We start from the raw sequence: 23040 nt of genomic DNA on the forward strand, positions 1-23040 counted from the left end.
AAGTTAAGTACTAGTTAATAGATCAAATCAAATCACTAGAAAGATCAAACGAATTAATTGATGATTCATACATCATATTTCATCATACTTCCAAGTAAGGAAATATTTAGAAAATTCAAATATGAATGAGACAATTGTTTTGACAGAAGGACGAAGGTCAAGTGAAAACCCCAATTATTAAATAGTGATTAATCTAAAAGTGCACAATCCTGTTCACGCTATACAATGTGTAAGCTTTATTAATAGCTTGCATTATAATTTTAACAGTAACCAGCATGTCTCGTGTTTAATGTCCCTCTTCAAATAACAGGGTCAATGGTGTGAATTTACAAACACTGAACGCATACATTAAATCAGATTTATACAATTTGCCAAAAGAAATGATGATGAAAGAACTGTCACAGCTCAAAAGACCATAGCGTCGCTACTATTGCACCGGTTTAACTAATAACTTGCTGATTAAATGCTCTGAGAAGCACTGAACACCGGGGGAAAATATCAGCAATAGGAAGGCAAATGCTGCGAACCACACTTACGTTGATAAGATCCAGAGATTCCAACCATTCGCCTATTTATTAAGTTATAGAAGTTCCAGACCTCGGCCACAAAACAAGTAAGAGAGAAAAAAATGCAAGTTCCTCCCTGCAGCCAAGCAGATCCGTCCACACGTAAAACTCAGCACCAACTGAAGAAAAAGCTGAAAACTTCTGATCTCCCCAAGCAAGAAGGACTATTGCAAACTTCAGGGTCAAGGGGGGGGAGAGGGGGGGGGAAAGAAAAAAAGTTTTGCTTTTTTAAAAAAATACAAACGAGTTGCCTCCTTTGGATGTTTGCAGACCACCAGGATCGATCGTCACGATGTCAGATCAGAAGACAAACTCCAGGCAGCCGCCCTCCATGGATGTGCACGGCCGGAGATACTGTGGTGAGCAGCGAGCGCTTGTAATGCAGAGAGTCCCGCCTGCAGAGCAGCCTGGCTCTGGAGCTGCTCACTCGCTCCCCAGGTGCGGGGTGGGTGGGGTTTAGCCAGGGGGAGTTGAAAGAGGTAGAGCAGACATCTGTGTCGTGAAGGGGTCAGGAGGTCAAGTGTATGTTAACAATAAACTGGCAGAGTGTCTCTTGCTCTCGCACTCTCTCTTTCTGAGGGCTGTGTGCCGCTTGATCCCTGGTGATGCTTTCCCAAGCCCGGCTGCCGAGAGCTCAGAGGGAAAGGCTGCGGCTGCTGCTGCTGCTGCATTCGGGCTCGGCTCAAACACTTTCCTTCTCTGCCATCTGCTCCAGCCCACAGCTCCTGGCTTCTCTCCCTGGGTCTTATCGCGATCTGCTATTAAAACGGGACTTCCAGAATCCAGCTACTCTGAGATCTGCATCATAATCCCCCTTCTGCTGGCTTATTTCCAGTCTGTTAGGTTTTTTTCTCTCATAACATTCAACTAGCCACACCATACGAAACACAGCTGCTACATTTTCCGTTCCGAATTTTTTGCATGCAAAATACAATGTACGGTTTTAACACGTGAAAGTTCAACTGACCCCAATCGCATTTAATACATTTTGCTCCTCTGTGTAATATGCACGTTATTTGCACCGTACCTCGACTACATGGACCAGACGAAGGATTTCACCAGGGTGCATTCACTATAAAAGCTGATACTGCTTTAGTCGTTCAGTTGGAAGGGCCACAGCTCGGGTGGTGGAGGGAGGGAGGGAGCGCCTGGTTTGTTGCCCTAAGCGAGTGTCTGCACACAGGATGTACCGCTCGCCTCGCCTGTCAGGGGAAGCCGTTGCCCTCGTAGATCCAGGCGCTCAATCCCCACCTGCTGGGCTCTGCCACCTGCTCCAAACAACAGCAGCACGTTCCCCAAAACAACAAGAAAATAACACCCGTTGCTGCCAACTCGGAGCCATCTACACACTATTCACAGCACATGGGGCAACACCCCGGCTCAACTGCAGCCTGCCACTGACTGTACCTGCCTTAAAGCCCTGAAGGGACAATACTCTTTATGTTATGCAGATACTTTGAAAGTGTTATGTCCCCTGCTCTTGATGCACATTGGTGGTACCTTCCAAATAAAATAGCAATTTTAAATTGCACTGTGCATTAATAAATTATATTCAATAAACAAAGAAAGAAAGACTTGCAATTATAGAGCGCCTTTCACGACCCCCAAAGTGCTTTACAGCCAATGATGTACTTTTTAAAGTGTAGTCACTGTTGTAATGTAGGAAACGTGTCAGCCAATTTGCACACAGTAAGCTCCTACAAAGAGCAATGTGATAATGACCAGATAATCGATTTTTTGCGGGATAAATATTGGCCAGGACACCGGTGATAACTCTGCTTTTCTTCAAAATAGTGTCATAAGATCTTTTACGTCCACTAAGAGAGCAGACAGGGCCTCGGATTAACGTCTCATCTGAAAGACGGCAATTCTGACAGTGCAGCATTTCCTCAGTATGGCAGTGGTTTTGTAGTATAGATTTTTGTGCTCAAGTCTCTGGAGTGGGCCTTGAACACACAACCTTCTGACTCAGAGACGAGAGTGCTACCCACCGAGCACAAAAAAACATAGAGGTATAAATTTGTCCCAGAAGTTAGTGTAAAACAGATGGGATGGTACAGACTGCATTCTGCTCCCTGCCCGATGTTCAGTTCCATTGATTTCAAAGAACTGAATATTGAGCAGGGCATTTAACGGGCAGCCAAAGCACTACCGTTTGTCTTGCACTACCACCCAAGATGAATTTCTATCCCATAATACTCATTAAAGATTTTTTAATACTTATGAAGCAGCGTGAATTATAATTAATTGTCTATGGTTGTAAGAACAGTATTTCAAAGAAAGAGTGGCATATAAACAGAGAGTTGGTGCTGTTTTTTACTGCTCGTATACAAGTAGGGAATGTTGAAAGTGAATAATTTAACATTTGCTTTATGATGAATATACAGCTGCCACTTCTAAACAGTTTGGTTGCCATCACATTGCAATAACATGCCGTGAATATAGGATGCATTTTATTATATCATACCTCTTGGTATAAAACAGCAGACTTTTGTTTTATAATCTACGCAGGCAACAGAAAGAATGTGTGGCAAACCTCCCTTACCCTCCCATACCCTCAATGACTATCTGTCTCATATGTGGCAGGGACTGTGGCTCTCGTATTGGACTGTTCAGCCACCTAAGGACTCATTCTAAGAGTGGAAGCAAGTCTTCCTTGATTCCGAGGGACTGCCTATGATGATAAACCTATGACCTAACACATTCTGATGTAACATATTTGCTACAATACTAAATAATCACTCATTTAAACTTTCAAAATTGAGAATTTTTAATGAATAGTTACAGAATATAGTTTTGTTATATAAATGGGAAATGTTGCATAAGTCGCGTTAATTATACATCTCCTTTTATGAATCAGATAAACATGGTATTCTAGTTACTGATTGAATACTTTATTTAGAATAAAAAATATTTCAAAAAGCAAAAATCTGTTAAACATTAATAGGGACTATTATAGCGATGGAGAATTGGCTAATAATAAAAGGTCCTGAACTTAAGGAAAGGTAACTTCGATGGTATGAGACCGTGAATTGACTAGGATAGACTGGAAAATGATACTTAAAGGGTTGACAGTGGATAGGCAATGGTAGACATTTATAGATTACATGGATGAACTTCAACAATTATACATCCCTGTCTGGAGTAAAAATAAAACGGGGAAGGTAGCTCAATCGTGGCTAAGAAGGGAAATTAAGGATAGTGTTAAATCCAAGGAAGAGGCATATAAATTGGCCAGAAAAAGCAGCAAACCTGAGGACTGGGAGAAATTTAGAATTCAGCAGAGGAGGACAAAGGGTTTAAGTAGGAGGGGCAAAATAGAGTATGAGAGGAAACTTGCAGGGAACATAAAAACTGACTGCAAAAGCTTCTGTAGATAAGTGAAGAGAAAAGGTTTAGTGAAGACCAACGTAGGTCCTTTGCAGACAGAATCAGGTGAATTTATAATGGGGAACAAAGAAATGGCAGACCAATTGAACAAATACTTTGGAACTGTCTTCACTAAGGAAGACACAGATAACCTTCCGGAAATACTAGGGGTTCGAGGGTCTAGCAAAAAGGAGGAACTGAAGGAAATCCTTATTAGTCAGGAAATTGTGTTAGGGAAATTGATGGGATTGAAGTCCGATAAATCCCCAGGGCCTGATAGGCTGCATCCCAGAGTACTTAAGGAAGTGGCCCTAGAAATAGTGGATGAATTGGTGATCATTTTCCAACACTCTATTGACTCTGGATCAGTTCCTATGGTCTGGAGGGTAGCTAATGTAACACCATTTTTTAAAAAAGGAGGGAGAGAGAAAACAAAATTATAGACCAGTTAGCCTGACATCAGTGGTGGAAAATGTTGGAATCAATTATTAAAGATGAAATAGCAGCGCATTTGGAAAGCAGTAACAGGATCGGTCCTCGTCAGCATGGATTTATGAAGGAGAAATCATGCTTGACAAAATTCCTAGAATTTTTTGAGGATGTAACTAGTAGAGTGGACAAGGGAGAACCAGTGGATGTGGTGTATTTGGAATTTCAAAAGGCTTTTGACAAGGTCCCACACAAGAGATTGGTGTGCAAAATTAAAACACATGGTTTTGGGGGTAAAGCACTGATGTGGATAGAGAACTGGTTGGCAGACAGGAAGCTGAGAGTCGGAAATGAACGGGTCCTTTTCAGAATGGCAGGCAGTGACTAGTGGGGAGCCGCAGGTTCAGTGCTGGGACCCCAGCTCTTTACAATATATATCAATGATTTAGATGAAGGAATTGAGAGTAATATCTCCAAGTTTGCAGATGACACTAACCTGGGTTTGGTGTGAGCTAAGTGGAGGATACTAAGAGGCTGCAGGGTGACTTGGACAGGTTAGGTGAGTGGGCAAATACATGGCAGATGCAGTATAATGTGAATAAATGTGAGGTTATCCACTTTGGTGGCAAAAACAGGAAGACAGAATATTATCTGAATGGTGACAGATTCGGAAAAGCAGAGGTGCAATGAGACCTAGGTGTCATGGTACATCAGTCATTGAAGTTTGGCATGCAGGTACAGCAGGCGGTGAAGAAGGCAAATGGCATGTTGGCCTTCATAGCTAGAGGATTGGAGTATAGGAGTAGGGAGGTCTTACTGCAGTTGTACAGAGCCTTGGTGAGGCCACACCTGGAATATTGTGTTCAGTTTTGGTCTCCTAATCTGAGGAAGGACGTTCTTGTGATTGAGGATGTACAGTGAAGGTTCACCAGATTGATTCCTGGGATGGCTGGACTGACATATGAGGAGAGACTGGATCAACTGGGCTTGTAGCCACTGGAGTTTAGAAGAATGAGAGGGGATCTCAGAGAAACATATAAAGTTCTGATGGGATTGGACAGGTTAGAGGCAGGAAGAATGTTCCTGTTGCTGGGGAGTTCCAGAACCAAGGATCACAGTCTAAGAATAAGCGGTAAGTCATTTAGGACCGAGATGAGGAGAAACTTCTTCACTCAGAGAGTGTTTAATCTATGGAATTCTCTGCCGCAGAAAGTTGTTGAGGCCAATTTGTTGGATATATTCAAAAGGGAGTTAGATATGGCACTTACGGCCAAAGGGATCAAAGGGTATGGCGAGAAAGCAGGAAAGGGGTACTGAGGTTGAATGATCAGCCATGATCTTATTGAATGGCGGTATAGGCTCGAAGGGCTGAATGGCCTGCTCCTGCACCTCATTTCTATGTTTCTATGTTTCTATGAGAATTTTTCCTCTGTGGTATTAGTTTGAGTGAAATTGTAAACACATTTATAACAAACACATTTACGATCTGGAACTTACTGCTTGAAAGAGTGGTAGAGGCAGAAACCCTCATTGCATTTAAAAAGTACTTGGACATACACTTGAAGTGCTGTAACCTGAAAGGCTATGGACCAAGAGCTGGAAAGTGGGATTAGGCCGAATAGCTCTTTTTCGGCTGACACAGACACGATGGGCGAATGGACTCCTTCTATGCCATAATCTTCTATGATTCTATGATTCTATGATCTTGCTACACCTAGAGTACAGAGGATTTTATTTTAGGCAGCTTTCGTTTCTGTCCAGCTGTCATATGGGAAATACTCTAAGCAGCAATTTAGGTTGATGCATTCAGGCATGGATACCCTTCTGACTTATAGTTACCAATGTGGAAGGTCCCAGGTTCAATCCCTGCTTGGTGCTGAGTTAATTTATTTCAACCAGGATAGTAGTATGGGTAGTGGTAATCCAATGGTCACTGGTCTAGGGAAGGGGAGCCATCAGTCACAATTCCTGCTCCCAGTTGCGGTCCAATGATCCTTGCTGGAAAGTTTATATGTGAGGAATGCCATCACAGAGTATTTTAGCTCTCGTATCTTACATAACTCTCAAGGCCGAATCCCAGCTCTAAATACCTTCAAGAGTGTCTGCCCTAGCCTTGAAATCTAGGCAAGGTGATTAAAGGAGAAATGTAGGACAGAACGTCAGGAGAACTGGCTGCGTTTTAAAAATTAGTGTTGTGGATTCTTTGTGGGCTAAGAGAACATAGAAACAAAGAAACAGAGAAACATAGAAAATAGTGCAGGAGTAGGCCATTCGGTCCTTCGAGCCTGCACCGCCATTCGATAAGATCATGGCTGGTCATTCCCTCAGTGCACCTTTCCTGCTTTCTCTCCATACCCCTTCATCCCTTTAGCCGTAAGGGCCATATCTAACTCCCTCTTGAATATATCCAATGAACTGGCATCAACAACTCTCTGCGGCAGGGAATTCCACAGGTTAACAACTCTCTGAGTGAAGAAGTTTCTCCTCATCTCAGTCCTAAATGGCCTATCCTTTATCCTAAGACTATGTCCCCTGGTTCTGGACTTCCCCAACATCGGGAACATTCTTCCCGCATCTATCCTGTCCAGTCCCGTCAGAATCTTCTACGTTTCTATGAGATCCCCTCCCATCCTTCTAAACTCCAGTGAATAAAGGCCCAGTTGATCCAGTCTCTCCTCATACGTCAGTCCAGCCATCCCTGGAATCAGTCTGGTGAACCTTTGCTGCACTCCCTCAATAGCAAGAACGTCCTTCCTCAGATTGGGAGACCAAAACTGAACACAATATTCCAGGTGAGGCCTCACCAAGGCCCTGTACAACTGCAGTAAGACCTCCCTATCCTATACTCAAATCCCCTAGCTATGAAGGCCAACATACCATTTGCCTTCTTCACCACCTGCTGTACCTGCATGCCCACTTTCAATGACTGATGAACCATGACACCCAGGTCTTGTTGCACCTCCCCTTTTCCTAATCTGCTGCCATTCAGATAATATTCTGCCTTCGTGTTTTTGCCCCCAAAATGGATAACCTCACATTTATCCACATTATACTGCATTTGCCCACTCACCAAACCTGTCCAAGTCACCCTGCAGCCTCTTAGCATCCTCCTCACAGCTCACACCACCACCCAGTTTAGTGTCATCTGCAAACTTGGAGATATTACACTCAATTCCTTCAGCTAAATCGTTCATGTATATTATAAAGAGCTGGGGTCCCAGCAATGAGCCCTGCGGCACTCCACTAGTCACTGCCTACCATTCTGAAAAGGACCCATTTATCCCGACTCTCTGCTTCCTATCTGCCAACCAGTTCTCTATCCACGTCAGTACATTACCCCCAATACCATGTGCTTTGATTTTGCACACCAATCTCTTGTGCGGGACCTTGTCAAAAGCCTTTGAAAGTCCAAATACACCATATCCACTGGTTCTCCCTTGTCCACTCTGCTAGTTACAGCCTCAAAAAATTCCAGAAGATTCGTCAACGTGATTTCCCTTTCATAAATCCATGCTGACTTGGACCGATCCTCTCACTGCTTTCCAAATGCGCTGCTATTTCATCCTTAATGATTGATTCCAACATTTTCCCCACTAATGATGTCAGGCTAACCGGTCTATAATTATCCGTTTTCTCTCTCCTTTTTTAAAAAGTGGTGTTACATTAGCTACCCTCCAGTCCATCGGAACTGATCCAGAGTCGATAGACTGTTGGAAAATGATCACCAATGCATCCACTGTTTCTAGACCACTTCCTTAAGTACTCTGGGATGCAGACTATCAGGCCCCGGGGATTTATCGGCCTTCAATACCGTTAATTTTCCAAACACAATTTCCCGCCTAATAAGGATATCCTTCAGTTCCTCCTTCTCACGAGACTCACTATCACCTAGTACATTTGGAAGGTTATTTGTGTCTTCCTTCGTGAAGACAGAACCAAAATATTTGTTCAATTGGTCTGCCATTTCTTTGTTCCCCGTTATAAATTCACCTGAATCCGACTGCAAGGGACCTACGTTTGTCTTCTCTAATCTTTTTCTCTTCACATATCTATAGAAGCTTTTGCAGTCAGTTTCTATGTTCCCAGCAAGCTTCCTCTCATACTCTATTTTCCCCCTCCTAATTCAACCCTTAGTCTTCCTCTGTTGAATTCTAAATTTCTCCCAGTCCTCAGGTTTGTTGCTTTTTCTAGCCAATTTATATGCCTCTTCCTTGGTTTTAACACTATCCTTAATTTCCCTTGTTAGCCACGGTTGAACCACCTTCCCCGTTTTATTTTTACTCCAGACAGGGATGTACAATTGCTGAAGTTCATCCGTGTGATCTTTAAATGTTTGCCATTGCTTATCCACCGTCAATCCTTTAAGTATCCTTTGCCAGTCTAATCTAGCCAATTCACACCTCATACCGTCGAAGTTACCTTTCCTTAAGTTCAGGACCCTAGTTTCCGAATTAACTTTGTCACTCTCCATGTTAATAAAGAACTCAACCATATTATGGTCACTCTTCCCTAAGGAGCCTCGCAAACAAGATTGCTGATTAGTCCCTTCTCATTACACATTACCAAGTCTAGGATGGTCAGCCCTCTAGTTGGTTCCTCGACATATTGGTCAAGAAAACCATCCCTAATGCACTCCAGGAAACCCTCCTCCTCCGCATTGCTACCAGTTTGGTTAGCCCAATCAATATGTAGATTAAAGTCGCCCATGATAACTGCTGCACCTTTATTGCACACATCCCTTATTTCTTGTTTGATGCTGTCCCTAACCTCACTACTACTGTTTGGTGGTCTGTACATAACTCCCATGAGCGCTTTCTGCCCTTTGGTATTCCGCAGCTCCACCCATACCGATTCCACATCATCCAGGCTAGTGTCCCTCCTTACTATTGCATTAATTTGCTCTTTAACCAGCAACGCCACCCCGCCTCCTTTTCCTCTCTGCCTATCCTTCCTAAATGTTGAATACCCCTGGATGTTGAGTTCCCAGCCTTGGTCACCCTGGAGCCATGTCTCCGTGATGCCAATTACATCATATCCGTTAACTGCTATCTGCGCAGTTAATTCGTCCACCTTATTCCGAATACTTCTAGCATTGAGGCACAGAGCTTTCAGGCTTGTCTTTTTGACACACTTTGCCCCTTTAGAATTTTTCTGTAATGTGGCCCTTTTTGTTTTTTGCCTTGGGTTTCTCTGCCCTCCACTTTTACTATTCTCCTTTCTATCTTTTGCTTCTGCCTCCATTTTATTTCCCTCTGTCTCCCTGCATAGGTTCCCATCCCCCTGCCATGTTAGTTTAACTCCTCCCCAACAGCACTAGCAAACACTCCCCCTAGGACATTGGTTGCGGTCCTGCCCAGGTGCAGACCATCTGGTTTGTGCTGGTCCCGCCTCCCCCAGAACAAGGTCAATGTCCCAGGAATTTGAATCCCTCCCTTCTGCACCACTCCTCAAGCCACGTATTCATCTGAGCTATCCTGCGATTCCTACTCTGACTAGCACGTGGCACTAGTAGCAATCCCGAGATTACTACTTTTGAGGTCCTCCTTTTTAATTTAGCTCCTAGCTCCCTAAATTCGTCTCGTAGGACCTCAAGCCGTTTTTTAATCTATATCGTTGGTACCTATATGCACCACATTCACCCTCCCTTTTCAGAGTGTCCACATTTGTGTTCCATGAGAAAATGAACCCTTATTATTCCATGAGTTTCAAGTCACTCCTCTGCTGAAACTGGGATATGAACCCATGAACATTAATTGTCCTCTGCTTTCTTACTGGAGTGGTCATTTTTCATGTGTGAGCCTAGAGAGTGAGTGTCAACAGGCATTCTGATCATGAAGGGCAATCACAGCAAAGCCAATCCTAACTCACACAATGATCTTGTGCCAAAATATAATTCTTTTGTTTGTCTTGGTTTGGCCTGGGATGATGAAAATCAAGCCCTATGTTATAATTATTTTCAAGCTTGTGAAATTTTTTCTATCTTTCCATCGGATCTTTTTCCAGTCTTCATAAGTAGCACAGCATCACATCAGACTTTGTTTGAAATTTTAAATACTATGTAAATTTATTAAATAAACAGTGAATCTAACAATGATTTAAAAAAACAATTTTATATTTATAATAGAAAGTCCTATTACTACTTAAGTGAAAGTAAAGAGTCACAATCTAATTCTAAGCTATGCTTTTATAAATAACTTTTATATACTAGTTGATTTTCCGTGGTACTGCACATGGTAAATATGAGAATATAGACACTCTTTTATATATCTCTGATGACTTTGTGTTGCTGATTCTCTTTTACTCTCCTCTTCTGCTTCTGTCTCTCTCATTTGCTTCTCTCCCTCTTAAATTCTGTTTCTCTCTGGCAGCCAATTTGCGCACACCAAGCTCCCACAATCAGCAACTTTGATAATAACCAGATAAACTGTTTTTATTATGTTGACTGAGGGATAGATATTGGCCAGGACACCATGGATAGCTCCCCTGCTCTTCTTCGAAATAGTACCATGGGATCATTTACATCCACCTGAGAGAGCAGACGGGGCCTCGGTTTAACGTCTCATCCAAAAGACCCACCTCCAACAATGCAGCACTCCCTCAGTACTGCATTGGAGTGTCAGCCTAGATTTATGTGTTCAAATTCCTGGAGTGGGACTTGAACCCACAACCTTCTGACTCAGAGGTGAGCGTGCTACCCACTGAGCCACAGCAAAGGTGCTGACAACAGCTGCAGACTCTATTTGGGGTTAGGGACTCGAGGGAAAATGTGTTCCTCAGTGACTCCCTCCCCATCACTAAAACATTTGTGCTTCCCATTCCCTCATTTCTATCACATTCCCAACCCTTTCATTTTTCCATATCCCATTCCTACCAACCTCTCAATTTCATAACTACCCTTACTTGTTCCTCTTTGAATAACTAACTTAACCCTCTCCCCATTACTCCTTTGCTACCTCAGACTTAATCCTCTATCCATTCTCCCCCACATTATTTTAAAAGGTGGGTGCTGAGAGATCAGATACCCCTCCTGAATAAGATTTCCCCTTCCCCTCCTATACTCCCATTCTATCTATTTGTCTCAAAGATGCCTTGTTTGATTTCAAAATTCAACTTATTAAAAAAGAAAATCAAAATAGAATATGGAAAAAATACTGCCTGTTGCCTTTCTATATTTATTTCTCACTCTCTTTGTCTCATAGCTATTGAAAATTAGACTCACTGGGAGTGATGTTACTGGGAGGTGCTGGGGGAGGGGGCTGCGGGGTTGGGGGTTGGGGCAGGAGCGAGTGTCATGCAGAGCGATGCTTCTGACAAAGAGATTTTAGCTCCCGAGCCTCATTTCCACTATCCACGTAGATTGAATTTCCACCTTAACCAAGCAGGACGCATTGCCTGGCAGGTGGGCAGGAACAGGAATTCAGGAAGCAGGAGTCTGCCGGTGAGGAAATGGCAGAACAGTCCCTGACAGTCAGGTGAGTGGTTTGGGAAGTCGAGTAGTGATCGTAGCCATGGGAATAGGGAGATGTTTTGGAAGGCCCAAGTTTTCTTTGTGGGGCCCAGAGGAGTACTCCTGTTCTTCCTGGCTCACAAAGAAACCTTAAAAGAATAAAAAATGTAGACTTACCCGGGCCTCTTCTGGCCCTCGATCCAGTTCTCAGAAGGTTTGGCTTGGTGGGGAATTCACTACTGCTTTCCTGCTTCAGCCTCCGGTTAATATTGTAGTCAAGCCCAAATTATATAATTGGAGCCTAATTATGCATATGTAAAACAGTATCCTGCCAGTTTCAGGTGGATGTCCTTGCCTCCTGCAATTTAAAATTTTAACTGCCCAGTCCCGTTTTCTCTGGGTTGTGGTGTGAACTTTTTCCCCCCTGTATCTCAGGTGCAAGCAATTAGCATTGATGTGTTCTAACTGTCAAGTGGAGATAAATAGTTGGTTTCAAAATTCAACTATTTTTGAAAATTGAAGTAACATTAAATGAACGAAGTTTGTTCATTCTGACTTCTCTTTTCTCTGATTTCACTATCTCTCAACCCTCTCTCAGATTTTGTACCGTTTAAAGTTTATAAAACAAATAACAAAACGTACAACAGGTATGTAATTAAAGTACTGTCAGTATCTTCTTATTCTCTCCCTCTCACTCACAAATAGTGTTGCAGATTTTATTTGCATTACACAAACACTTTAAAAAAAAAACATTCAATATAAATTTCACTTCAATAAAGCTTTTGAAAATCTAGTTTTACAAAATTATTTGAAGTAAGGCTACTGGGAAGAAAGGCCAAGAAGTAATGTATTCTGGGAAATTAGGGGCACTGCACATGCTCAGGCTGCACAATCTAAATACAGCTCAGAGTCACAACTTTGGGCAAAATATTAAGTTCAAGCCCAGGCTTTTGGGAAAGATTGAGACCTTCAAGTAAAAACTTGAATGAAGAAAGTAAAAGACACAAAAGAGAATTCAATGGATAAAGAAAGACTTGGATTTATATAGCGCCTTTCATGACCATCGGACGTCTCAAAGCGCTTTACAGCCAATGAAGTACTTTTACAGTGTAGTCACTATTGTAATGTAGGAAACGCGGCAGCCAATTTGTTCACAAGCAAACTCCCACAAACAGCAATGTGATAATGACCAGATAATCTGTTTTTTTTTGTTATGTTGATTGAGCGATAAATATCGGCCAACAACTCCGCTGCTCTTCTTCGAAATAGTACCATGGGATCTTTTTCGTCCACATGAGAGAGCATATGGAGCCTCGGTTTAACGTCTCATCTGAAAGTTGGCATCTCCGACAGTGCAGCCCTCCTTCAGCACTGCACTGGAGTGTCAGCCTCGGTTTTTTTCATGTTCAAGTCCCTGGAGTGGGACTTGAACCCACAACCTTCTGACTCAGAGGCGAGAGTGCCACTGAGCATTCATATTATTGTGAAGTATATAATTTTTCATTTGTTTTAAATTTGTTTACACCTTATATTAGCTATTAGAAATTCTAGTTACTGAGAAAAAATGGTAGTTAAAAACACTTCAGAAAGCATTTTCAGTAATTTATGGGATCCCGGTGGACAGATTGCATATTCTCAGGATATTATGTTGTAAGTATTAATAGCAGCTGTTGCATGTCACACCTTTAACATTTAAAATACCCATCACAGCACTACCTACAAGAGTAACAAATACTTAAGGTACTTATAATGGGCTAGAATTTGCAGTCAGAGACATACATCCAAAGTATGCCTGCGACCTGATAAAAAAATCCGGACCTACCTGCTGGTTCCCGGGCTTCGGGGACTTCGGATCCTGGGCCTTCAGGTGTATGCTGGCGTAAAGGCCCATGGATCCCAAGAATGCAGGCAGTTCAGAAGTGTCCCTGGGATCACATGGGCCAGGTCATCCAATCAGAAAGGAGGATTCTTCATATGCTTATGGGGGTTCCATTTACAAACGGATTCCCCAAAAGCATATGAGGAATCCCCAAATAATTAAATAATTTACACAACTGGAATAAAAATAAATGTTCCCATTTTCAAATTTAATTAAAAGTCCCTTTAGTTAAGTATTTACAATTTAAGTTTTTGAAAAATAATTGTAAACATTTTAATCCGGGCCAAAATTTACATAAACAAATTTTAAATGTGTGTGTATGATTTTTTTATCAAACATTTATATTAAATCATACGCTGGTGAAAGTAAGCCCTATGTCTGCTTTTAACAGATGTAAGGATTTCATGGGCATTTGCTGGGCAGTAGTTGAACAGTAGTAGCCCAACTCTGCGCCAGCGAAAGTGATTTTTGGGTCGGTGCATTTGCTCTGTCAAGGTGAGCCTTGACAGATCGCAAATTCTGGGGTTTTGTGCATGGGGAAACCCCGAAACTTGTGGAGCCTTTTATAAGGGTTACGACGGCCCTATGCATATGCCATCATGGAGAGCGGAAAATCTGGGCCAAGAGCTTTCAATGAAATGTATGCCACATGTATCAAATTTAATATACAATAGGTATGCAGTTCTTCTCTTTCTTGTAATATTTTCTTACTATGGGAGTTAACCAGTATACCTAATATTTTCTGTGAAGATTACAGTTAGACAATCATCTAATTCAGCTTAATGACCAGATCCAGCCATTATATACCCTTTCACTACTTGGTATTTGTTCAATTTTCATAACTGACACATGGTTACAAAAATAATTGGCTTACATACATTTGACTAAATTAAACCTACATTTCAAAAATCAGTTTTAATGTCCTTGCATCTTTTACATCAAATTCACCTGGGACATGGTTTGTTGCATATTGCAGTTGGCTTTAAACTTCTCATATGCTGTGAGTAGACTTAAGGGGACATATACAAAATTAAACCGAGACAAACAAAAATACAATGGATCTGAAATTTCACAGGGGTTTTATTGGTCTCCTGCCAATTGTGCATCACTAGTTTTTGTTAGTGCACTCACAGAGACACACAGATTTACTCAATTAGTGCACAACTGAGCAGTCAATCATAAAAATAGTGGTGCTGAATCACCCATTACCTCCCCTAATAGGCACATAAGCACTCCGATCATGCTCAGTGTGTTAATCCAGTTATGGAGTGTGCAAATTGGCACACTGAATGAGGGAATAAGACATTGAAAGGCCTGCTTTACTGATGAGATCACAGTGGATTGCATGGGGAAATAATGAGATGGCCTCTATTTGTAATAAGGGCAATCCACCATCAAGCAGAGGGTCTAGCAGGCATGGGGCAATCACTGATCTCCACAACTCACTTGGAGGGACATGTGGAAAAAATGTATTTGATTTGAAGAAAAGAGCCAAGATAAATAAGGAGGACCACTGTCAATTAGGTCACATTGATATCAATGGATATGATTAGCAATTATTTTATATTGCTAAATATGAATATAATTAATCATTAGCTTACATTAAAATAAATGTCCATCAAAGAAAATTGCAGATGTCAGCGATATTTCACACCTGGATAGTTTCACACAAATTTAGCCAATATACTTCTGCAAGTGAAGCACAAGAGAGGTAATGGGGATACTTTAGCACATTTACGACAGGCTAGAAAAGGTAGACCTGCTTACTAGCATTACAGAAAAGATTGTTGACAAGCTATCCTTATGTGCAGATAGAACTGACTACATAAAAGTACTCAATTTGATTTTCCATTGTCAGTAGTAAGGTACATTTCATTCTATTAGACCTGGCAATTTATATATTACTGTGTAGCCTTTGCTTCTCTCTGCAAAACCGTCTCTCAAGCATACTGTGCTTTGGAGATAGATAGAAACATAGAAACATAGAAACATAGAAAATAGGTGCAGGAGCAGGCCATTCGGCCCTTCTAGCCTGCACCGCCATTCAATGAGTTCATGGCTGAATATGCAACTTCAGTACCCCATTTCTGCTTTCTCACCATACCCCTTGATCCCCTTAGTAGTAAGGACTACATCTAACTCCTTTTTGAATATATTTAGTGAATTGGCCTCAACAACTTTCTCTGGTAGAGAATTCCACAGGTTCACCACTCTCTGGGTGAAGAAGTTTCTCCTCATCTCGGTCCTAAATGGCTTACCCCTTATCGTTAGACTGTGACCCCTGCTTCTGGACTTCCCCAACATTGGGAACATTCTTCCTGCATCTAACCTGTCTAAACCCATCAGAATTTTAAACGTTTCGATGAGGTCCCCTCTCATTCTTCTGAACTCCAGTGAATACAAGCCCAGTTGATCCAGTCTTTCTTGATAGGTCAATCCCGGGAATCAGTCTGGTGAACCTTCGCTGTACTCCCTCAATAGCAAGAATGTCCTTCCTCAGGTTAGGAGACCAAAACTGTACACAATACTCCAGGTGTGGCCTCACCAATGCCCTTTACAACTGTAGCAACACCTCCCTGCCCCTGTACTCAAATCCCCTCGCTATGAAGGCCAACATGCCATTTGCTTTCTGAACTGCCTGCTGTACCTGCATGCCAACCTTCAATGACTGATGTACCATGACACCCAGGTCTCGTTGCACCTCCCCTTTTCCTAATCTGTCACTATTTAGATAATAGTCTGTCTCTCTGTTTTTACCACCAAAGTGGATAACCTCACATTTATTCACATTATACTTCATCTGCCATGCATTTGCCCACTCACCAGCCTCATAGCATCCTCCTCGCAGCTCACACTGCCACCTAACTTAGTGTCATCCGCAAATTTGGAGATACTACATTTAATCTCATCGTCTAAATCATTAATGTACAGTGTAAACAGCTGGGGCCCCAGCACAGAACCTTGCGGTACCCCACTAGTCACCGCCTGCCATTCTGAAAAGTACCCATTTACTCCTACTCTTTGCTTCCTGTCTGACAACCAGTTCTCAATCCATGTCAGCACACTACCCCCAATCCCATGTGCTTTAACTTTGCACATTAATCTCTTGTGTGGGACCTTGTCGAAAGCCTTCTGAAAGTCCAAATATACCACATCAACTGGTTCTCCCTTATTCACTCTACTGGAAACATCCTCGAAAAATTCCAGAAGATTTGTCAAGCATGATTTCCCTTTCACAAATCCATGCTGACTTGGACCTATCATGTCACCTCTTTCCAAATGTGCTGCTATGACATCCTTAATAATTGATTCCATCATCTTACCCATACCGATGTCAGGCTGACCGGTCTATAATTCCCTGTTTTCTCTCTCCCTCCTTTTTTAAAAAAGTGGGGTTACATTGGCTACCCTCCACTCCATAGGAACTCATCCAGAGTCAATGGAATGTTGGAAAATGACTGTCAATGCATCCGCTATTTCCAAGGCCACCTCCTTAAGTACTCTGGGATGCAGTCCATCAGGCCCTGGGGATTTATCGGCCTTCAATCACATTAATTTCCCCAACACAATTTCCTGACTAATAATGATTTCCCTCAGTTCCTCCTCCTTACGAGACCCTCTGACCCCTCTTATATCCGGAAGGTTGTTAATGTCCTCCTTAGTGAATACCGAACCAAAGTACTTGTTCAATTGGTCCGCCATTTCTTTGTTCCCCGTTATGACTTCCCCTGATTCTGACTGCAGGGGACCTACGTTTGTTTTTACTAACCTTTTTCTCTTTACATATCTATCGAAACTTTTGCAATCCGTCTTAATGTTCCCTGCAAGTTTCTTCTCGTACTCCATTTTCCCTGCCCTAATCAAACCCTTTGTCATCCTCTGCTGAGTTCTAAATTTCTCCCAGTCTCCGGGTTCACTGCTATTTCTGGCCAATTTGTATGCCACTTCCTTGGCTTTAATACTATCCCTGATTTCCCTTGATAGCCACGGTTGAGCCACCTTCCCTTTTTTATTTTTACGCCAGACAGGAATGTACAATTGTTGTAGTTCATCCATGCGGTCTCTAAATGTCTGCCATTGCCCATTCACAGTCAACCTCTTAAGTATCATTCGCCAATCAATCCTAGCCAATTCACGCCTCATACCTTCAAAGTTACCCTTTTTTAAGTTCTGGACCTTGGTCTCTGAATTAACTGTTCCATTCTCCATCCTAATGCAGAATTCCACCATATTATGGTCACTCTTCCCCAAGGGGCCTCGCACAACGGGATTGCTAATTAATCCTCTCTCATTACACAACACCCAGTCTAAGATGGCCTCCCCCCTAGTTGGTTCCTCGACATATTGGTCTAGAAAACCATACTTTATGCACTCCAGGAAATCCTCCTCCACCGTATTGCTTCCAGTTTGGTTAGCCCAATCTATGTGCATATTAAAGTCACCCACTATAACTGCTGCACCCTTATTGCATGCACCCCTAATTTCCTGTTTGATTCCCTCCCCAACATCACTACTACTGTTTGGAGATCTGTACACAACTCCCAATAACGTTTTTTGCCCTTTGGTGTTCTGCAGCTCTACCGATATAGATTCCACATCATCCAAGCTAATGTCCATTCTAACTATTGCATTAATCTCCTCTTTAACCAGCAATGCTACCCCACCTCCTTTTCTTTTTATTCTATCCTTCCTGAATGTTGAATACCCTTGAGTGTTGAGTTCCCAGCCCTGATCATCCTGGAGCCACGTCTCCGTAATCTCAATCACATCATATTTGTTAACATCTATTTGCACAGTTAATTCATCCACCTTATTACGGATACTCCTTGCATTAAGACACAATGCCTTCAGGCTTGTTTTTTTAACACCCTTTGTCCTTTTAGAATTTTGCTGTACAGTGGCCCTTTTTGTTTTTTGTCTTGGGTTTCTCTGCCCTCCACTTTTTCTCATCTCCTTTCTGTCTTTTGTTTTTGTCTCCTTTTTGTTTCCCTCTGTCTCCCTGCATTGGTTCCCATCCCCTTGCCATATTAGTTTAACTCCTCCCCAACAGCACTAGCAAACACTCCCCCTAGGACATTGGTCTGGTCCTGCCCATGTGCAGACCGTCCGGTTTGTACTGGTCCCACCTCCTCCAGAACCGGTTCCAATGCCCCAGGAATTTGAATCCCTCCCTGCTGCACCACTGTTCAAGCCACGTATTCATCTGAGCTATCCTGCGATTCTTACTCTGACTAGCACGTGGCACTGTAGCAATCCTGAGATTACTACTTTTGAGGTCCTACTTTTTAATTTAGCTCCTAGCTCCTTAAATTCGTTTTGTAGGACCTCAACCCTTTTTTTAACTATGTCGTTGGTACCAATGTGCACCACGACAACTGGCTGTTCTCCTTCCCTTTTTAGAATGTCCTGCACCCACTCCGAGACATCATTGACCCTTGCACCAGGGAGGCAACATACCATCCTGGAGTCTCGGTTGCGGCCGCAAAAATGCCTATCTATTCCCCTTACAATTGAATCCCCTATCACTATCGCTCTCCCACTCTTTTTCCCGCCCTCCTGTGCAACAGAGCCAGCCACGGTGCCATGAACCTGGCCGCTGCTGCCCTCCCCCGATGAGTCATCCCCCTCAAAGCAGTGTATCTGTTTTGCAGGGGGATGACCACAGGGGACCCCTGCACCACCCCCCTTGCACTACTCTTCCTGCTGGTCTTCCATTCCCTATCTGGCTGTGGACCCTTCACCTGCGGGAAGACCAACTCGCTACACGTGCTACTCACGTCATTCTCAGCATCGTGGATGCTCCAGAGTGAATCCACCCTCAGCTCCAACTCCGCAATGCGGTCCGTCAGGAGCTGGAAGCGGACACACTTCCCGTACACGTAGTCGTCAGGAACACTGGAGTTGTCCCTGAGTTCCCACATGGTGCAGGAGGAGCATAACACCCGACTGAGCTGTCCTGTCATGACTTAACCCTTAGATAGGCAACAACATGCTAAAGTTTACTCACTGTTATAGAAGAGAAAAAAGATAAACTACTCACCAATCACCAGCCAATCACCCACCCCCTTGGGTGTGACGTCACCCTTCTGTTTCTTTCTACTTCTTTTTTGCCTTCTCCCTGTAGCTGCACAAGCATGCCTCACCAACCCCGGACCCACGCTGCTCCAACTGCCGCCGACTCACTCTCCCGCTGGGCCTTTTATAGGCCTCACCAATCCCGGACTCGCGCTGCTCCAACTGCCGCCGACTCACTCTCCCGCTGGGCCTTTTATAGGCCTCACCAACCCCGGACTCGCGCTGCTCCAACTGCCGCCGCCTCACTCTCCCGCTGGGCCTTTTATAGGCCTCACCAACCCCAGACTCGCGCTGCTCCAACTACCACTGCCTCATTCTCCCGCTGGGCCTTTTATAGGCCTCACCAACCCCGGACTCGCGCTGTTCCAACTGCCACCGCCTCACTCTCCCGCTGGGCCTTTTATAGGCCTCACCAACCCCGGACTCTCGCTGCTCCAACTGCCGCCACCTCACTCTCCCGCTGGGCCTTTTATAGGCCTCACCAACCCCGGACTCGCGCTGCTCCAACTGCCGCCGCCTCACTTTCCCGCTGGGCCTTTTATAGGCCTCACCAACCCCGGACTCGCGCTGTTCCAACTGCCACCGCCTCACTTTCCCGCTGGGCCTTTTATAGGCCTCATCAACCCCAGACTCACGCTGCTCCAACTGCCGTTGAAGGTTACTTTCAGCTGAGACAGGCATTGGCATGCAATGGTTAAATCCTTTTACTCACTACAAGAAGGCCATTATGGATGTCAATAAACCAAGACACTGAAATTTGTGGATGTAACAATATTTGTGACCTGTGGATAATTAGCAATCTCATTGTGCGAGGCCCCTTGGGGAAGAGTGACCATAATATGGTGGAATTCTACATTAGGATGGAGAATGAAACAGTTAATTCAGAGACCATGGTCCAGAACTTAAAGAAGGGTAACTTTGAAGGTATGAGGGGTGAATTGGCTAAGATAGATTGGCGAATGATACTTAAGGGGTTGACTGTGGATGGGCAATGGCAGACATTTAGAGACCGCATGGATGAACTACAACAATTGTACATCCCTGTCTGGCGTTAAAATAAAAAAGGGAAGGTGGCTCAACCGTGGCTATCGAGGGAAATCAGGGATAGTATTAAAGCCAAGGAAGTGGCATACAAATTGGCCAGAAATAGCAGTGAACCTGGGGACTGGGAGAAATTTAGAACTCAGCAGAGGAGGACAAAGGGTTTGATTAGGGCAGGGAAAATAGAGTACGAGAGGAAGCTTTCAGGGAACATTAAAATGGACTCCAAAAGTTTCTATAGATATGTAAAGAGAAAAAGGTTAGTAAAGACAAAGGTCGGTCCCCTGCAGTCAGAATCAAGAGAAGTCATAACAGGGAACAAAGAAATGGCAGACCAATTGAACAAGTACTTTGGTTCGCTATTCACTCAGGAGGACACAAACAACCTTCCGGATATAAAAGGGGTCAGAGGGTCTAGTAAGAAGGAGGAACTGAGGGAAATCCTTATTAGTCGGGAAATTGTGTTGGGGAAATTGATGGGAATGAAGGCCGATAAATCCCCAGGGCCTGATGGACTGCATCCCAGAGTACTTAAGGAGGTGGCCTTGGAAATAGCGGATGCATTGACAGTCATTTTCCAACATTCCATAGACTCTGGATCTGTTCCTATCGAGTGGAGGGTAGCCAATGTAACCCCGCTTTTTAAAAAAGGAGAGAGAGAGAAAACGGAATTATAGACCGGTCAGCCTGACATCAGTAAAATGATGGAATCAATTATTAAGGATGTCATAGCAGCGCATTTGGAAAGAGGTGACATGATAGGTCCAAGTCAGCATGGATTTGTGAAAAGGAAATCATGCTTGACAAATCTTCTGGAATTTTTTGAGGATGTTTCCAGTAGAGTGGACAAGGGAGAACCAGTTGATGTGGTATATTTGGACTTTCAGAAGGCTTTCGACAAGGTCCCACACAAGAGATTAATGTGCAAAATAAAAGCACATGGGATTGGGGATAGGGTGCTGACATGGATTGAGAACTGGTTGTCAGACAGGAAGCAAAGAGTAGGAGTAAATGGGTACTTTTCAGAATGGCAGGCAGTGACTAGTGGGGTACTGCAAGGTTCTGTGCTGGGGCCCCAGCTCTTTACATTGTACATTAATGATTTAGACGAGGGGATTAAATGTAGTATCTCCAAATTTGCGGATGACACTAAGTTGGGTGGCAGTGTGAGCTGTGAGGAGGATGCTATGAGGCTGCAGAGTGACTTGGATAGGTTAGGTGAGTGGGAAAATGCATGGCAGATGAAGTATAATGTGGATAAATGTGAGGTTATCCACTTTGGTGGTAAAAACAGAGAGACAGACTATTATCTGAATGGTGACAGATTAGGAAAAGGGGAGGTGCAACGAGACCTGGGTGTCATGGTACATCAGTCATTGAAGGTTGGCATGCAGGTACAGCAGGCGGTTAAGAAAGCAAATGGCATGTTGGCCTTCATAGCGAGGGAATTTGAGTACAGGGGCAGGGAGGTGTTGCTACAGTTGTACAGGCCTTGGTGAGGCCACACCTCTGGAGTATTGTGTACAGTTTTGGACTCCTAACTTGAGGAAGGACATTATTGCTATTGAGGGAGTACAGCGAAGGTTCACCAGACTGATTCCCAGGATGGCGGGACTGACATATCAAGAAAGACTCGATTAACTGGGCTTGTATTCACTGGAGTTCAGAAGAATGAGAGGGGATCTCATCGAAACGTTTAAAATTCTGACGGGTTTAGACAGGTTAGATGCAGGAAGAATGTTCCCAATGTTGGGGAAGTCCAGAAGCAGGGGTCACAGTCTAAGAATAAGTGGTAAGCCATTTAGGACCGAGATGAGGAGAAACTTCTTCACCCAGAGAGTGGTGAACCTGTGAAATTCTCTACCACAGAAAGTTGTTGAGGCCAATTCACTAAATATATTCAAAAAGGAGTTAGATGTAGTCCTTACTACTAGGGGGATCAAGGGGTATGGCGAGAAAGCAGGAATGGGGTACTGAAGTTGCATATTCAGCCATGAACTCATTGAATGGCAGTGCAGGCTCGAAGGGCCGAATGGCCTACTCCTGCACCTATTTTCTATGTTTCTATGTTTCTATGTGTCACATATATTATGCTGTATCATTCAAGAATTCTATAATATTCACTGTGGCAGTGATTTTCGATGTCGAAGATGTGATCATATAATGCCAGGAAATGTAGAATATATTGTAATTGTAACAACAATGAGGTACGAATTGCTCTTGTAATGAAATCA

At 43.4% G+C, this 23040-nt stretch overlaps 1 protein-coding gene across 3 annotated transcripts in view; it reads right to left on the reverse strand.

The window, feature by feature from the left end:
* Nucleotides 1-23040, reverse strand: part of runx1t1 (RUNX1 partner transcriptional co-repressor 1) — a 269855-nt gene that overhangs the window by 88877 nt on the left and 157938 nt on the right. For 2 of the 3 annotated variants that reach the window (XM_070893869.1, XM_070893899.1), the window contains exon 1: nucleotides 537-1299. The exons of the other annotated variant lie outside the window; for it this stretch is intronic. In XM_070893869.1, the coding sequence (XP_070749970.1) occupies nucleotides 537-564 (28 nt within the window). In that variant the 5' untranslated portion in view covers nucleotides 565-1299. Of the gene's footprint in view, nucleotides 1-536; nucleotides 1300-23040 lie in introns of those variants that run through there. 3 annotated transcript variants of the gene reach the window in all.

Source organism: Pristiophorus japonicus, chromosome 1 (genome assembly GCF_044704955.1).
Source record: "Pristiophorus japonicus isolate sPriJap1 chromosome 1, sPriJap1.hap1, whole genome shotgun sequence".
NCBI lineage: Eukaryota > Metazoa > Chordata > Chondrichthyes > Pristiophoridae > Pristiophorus > Pristiophorus japonicus.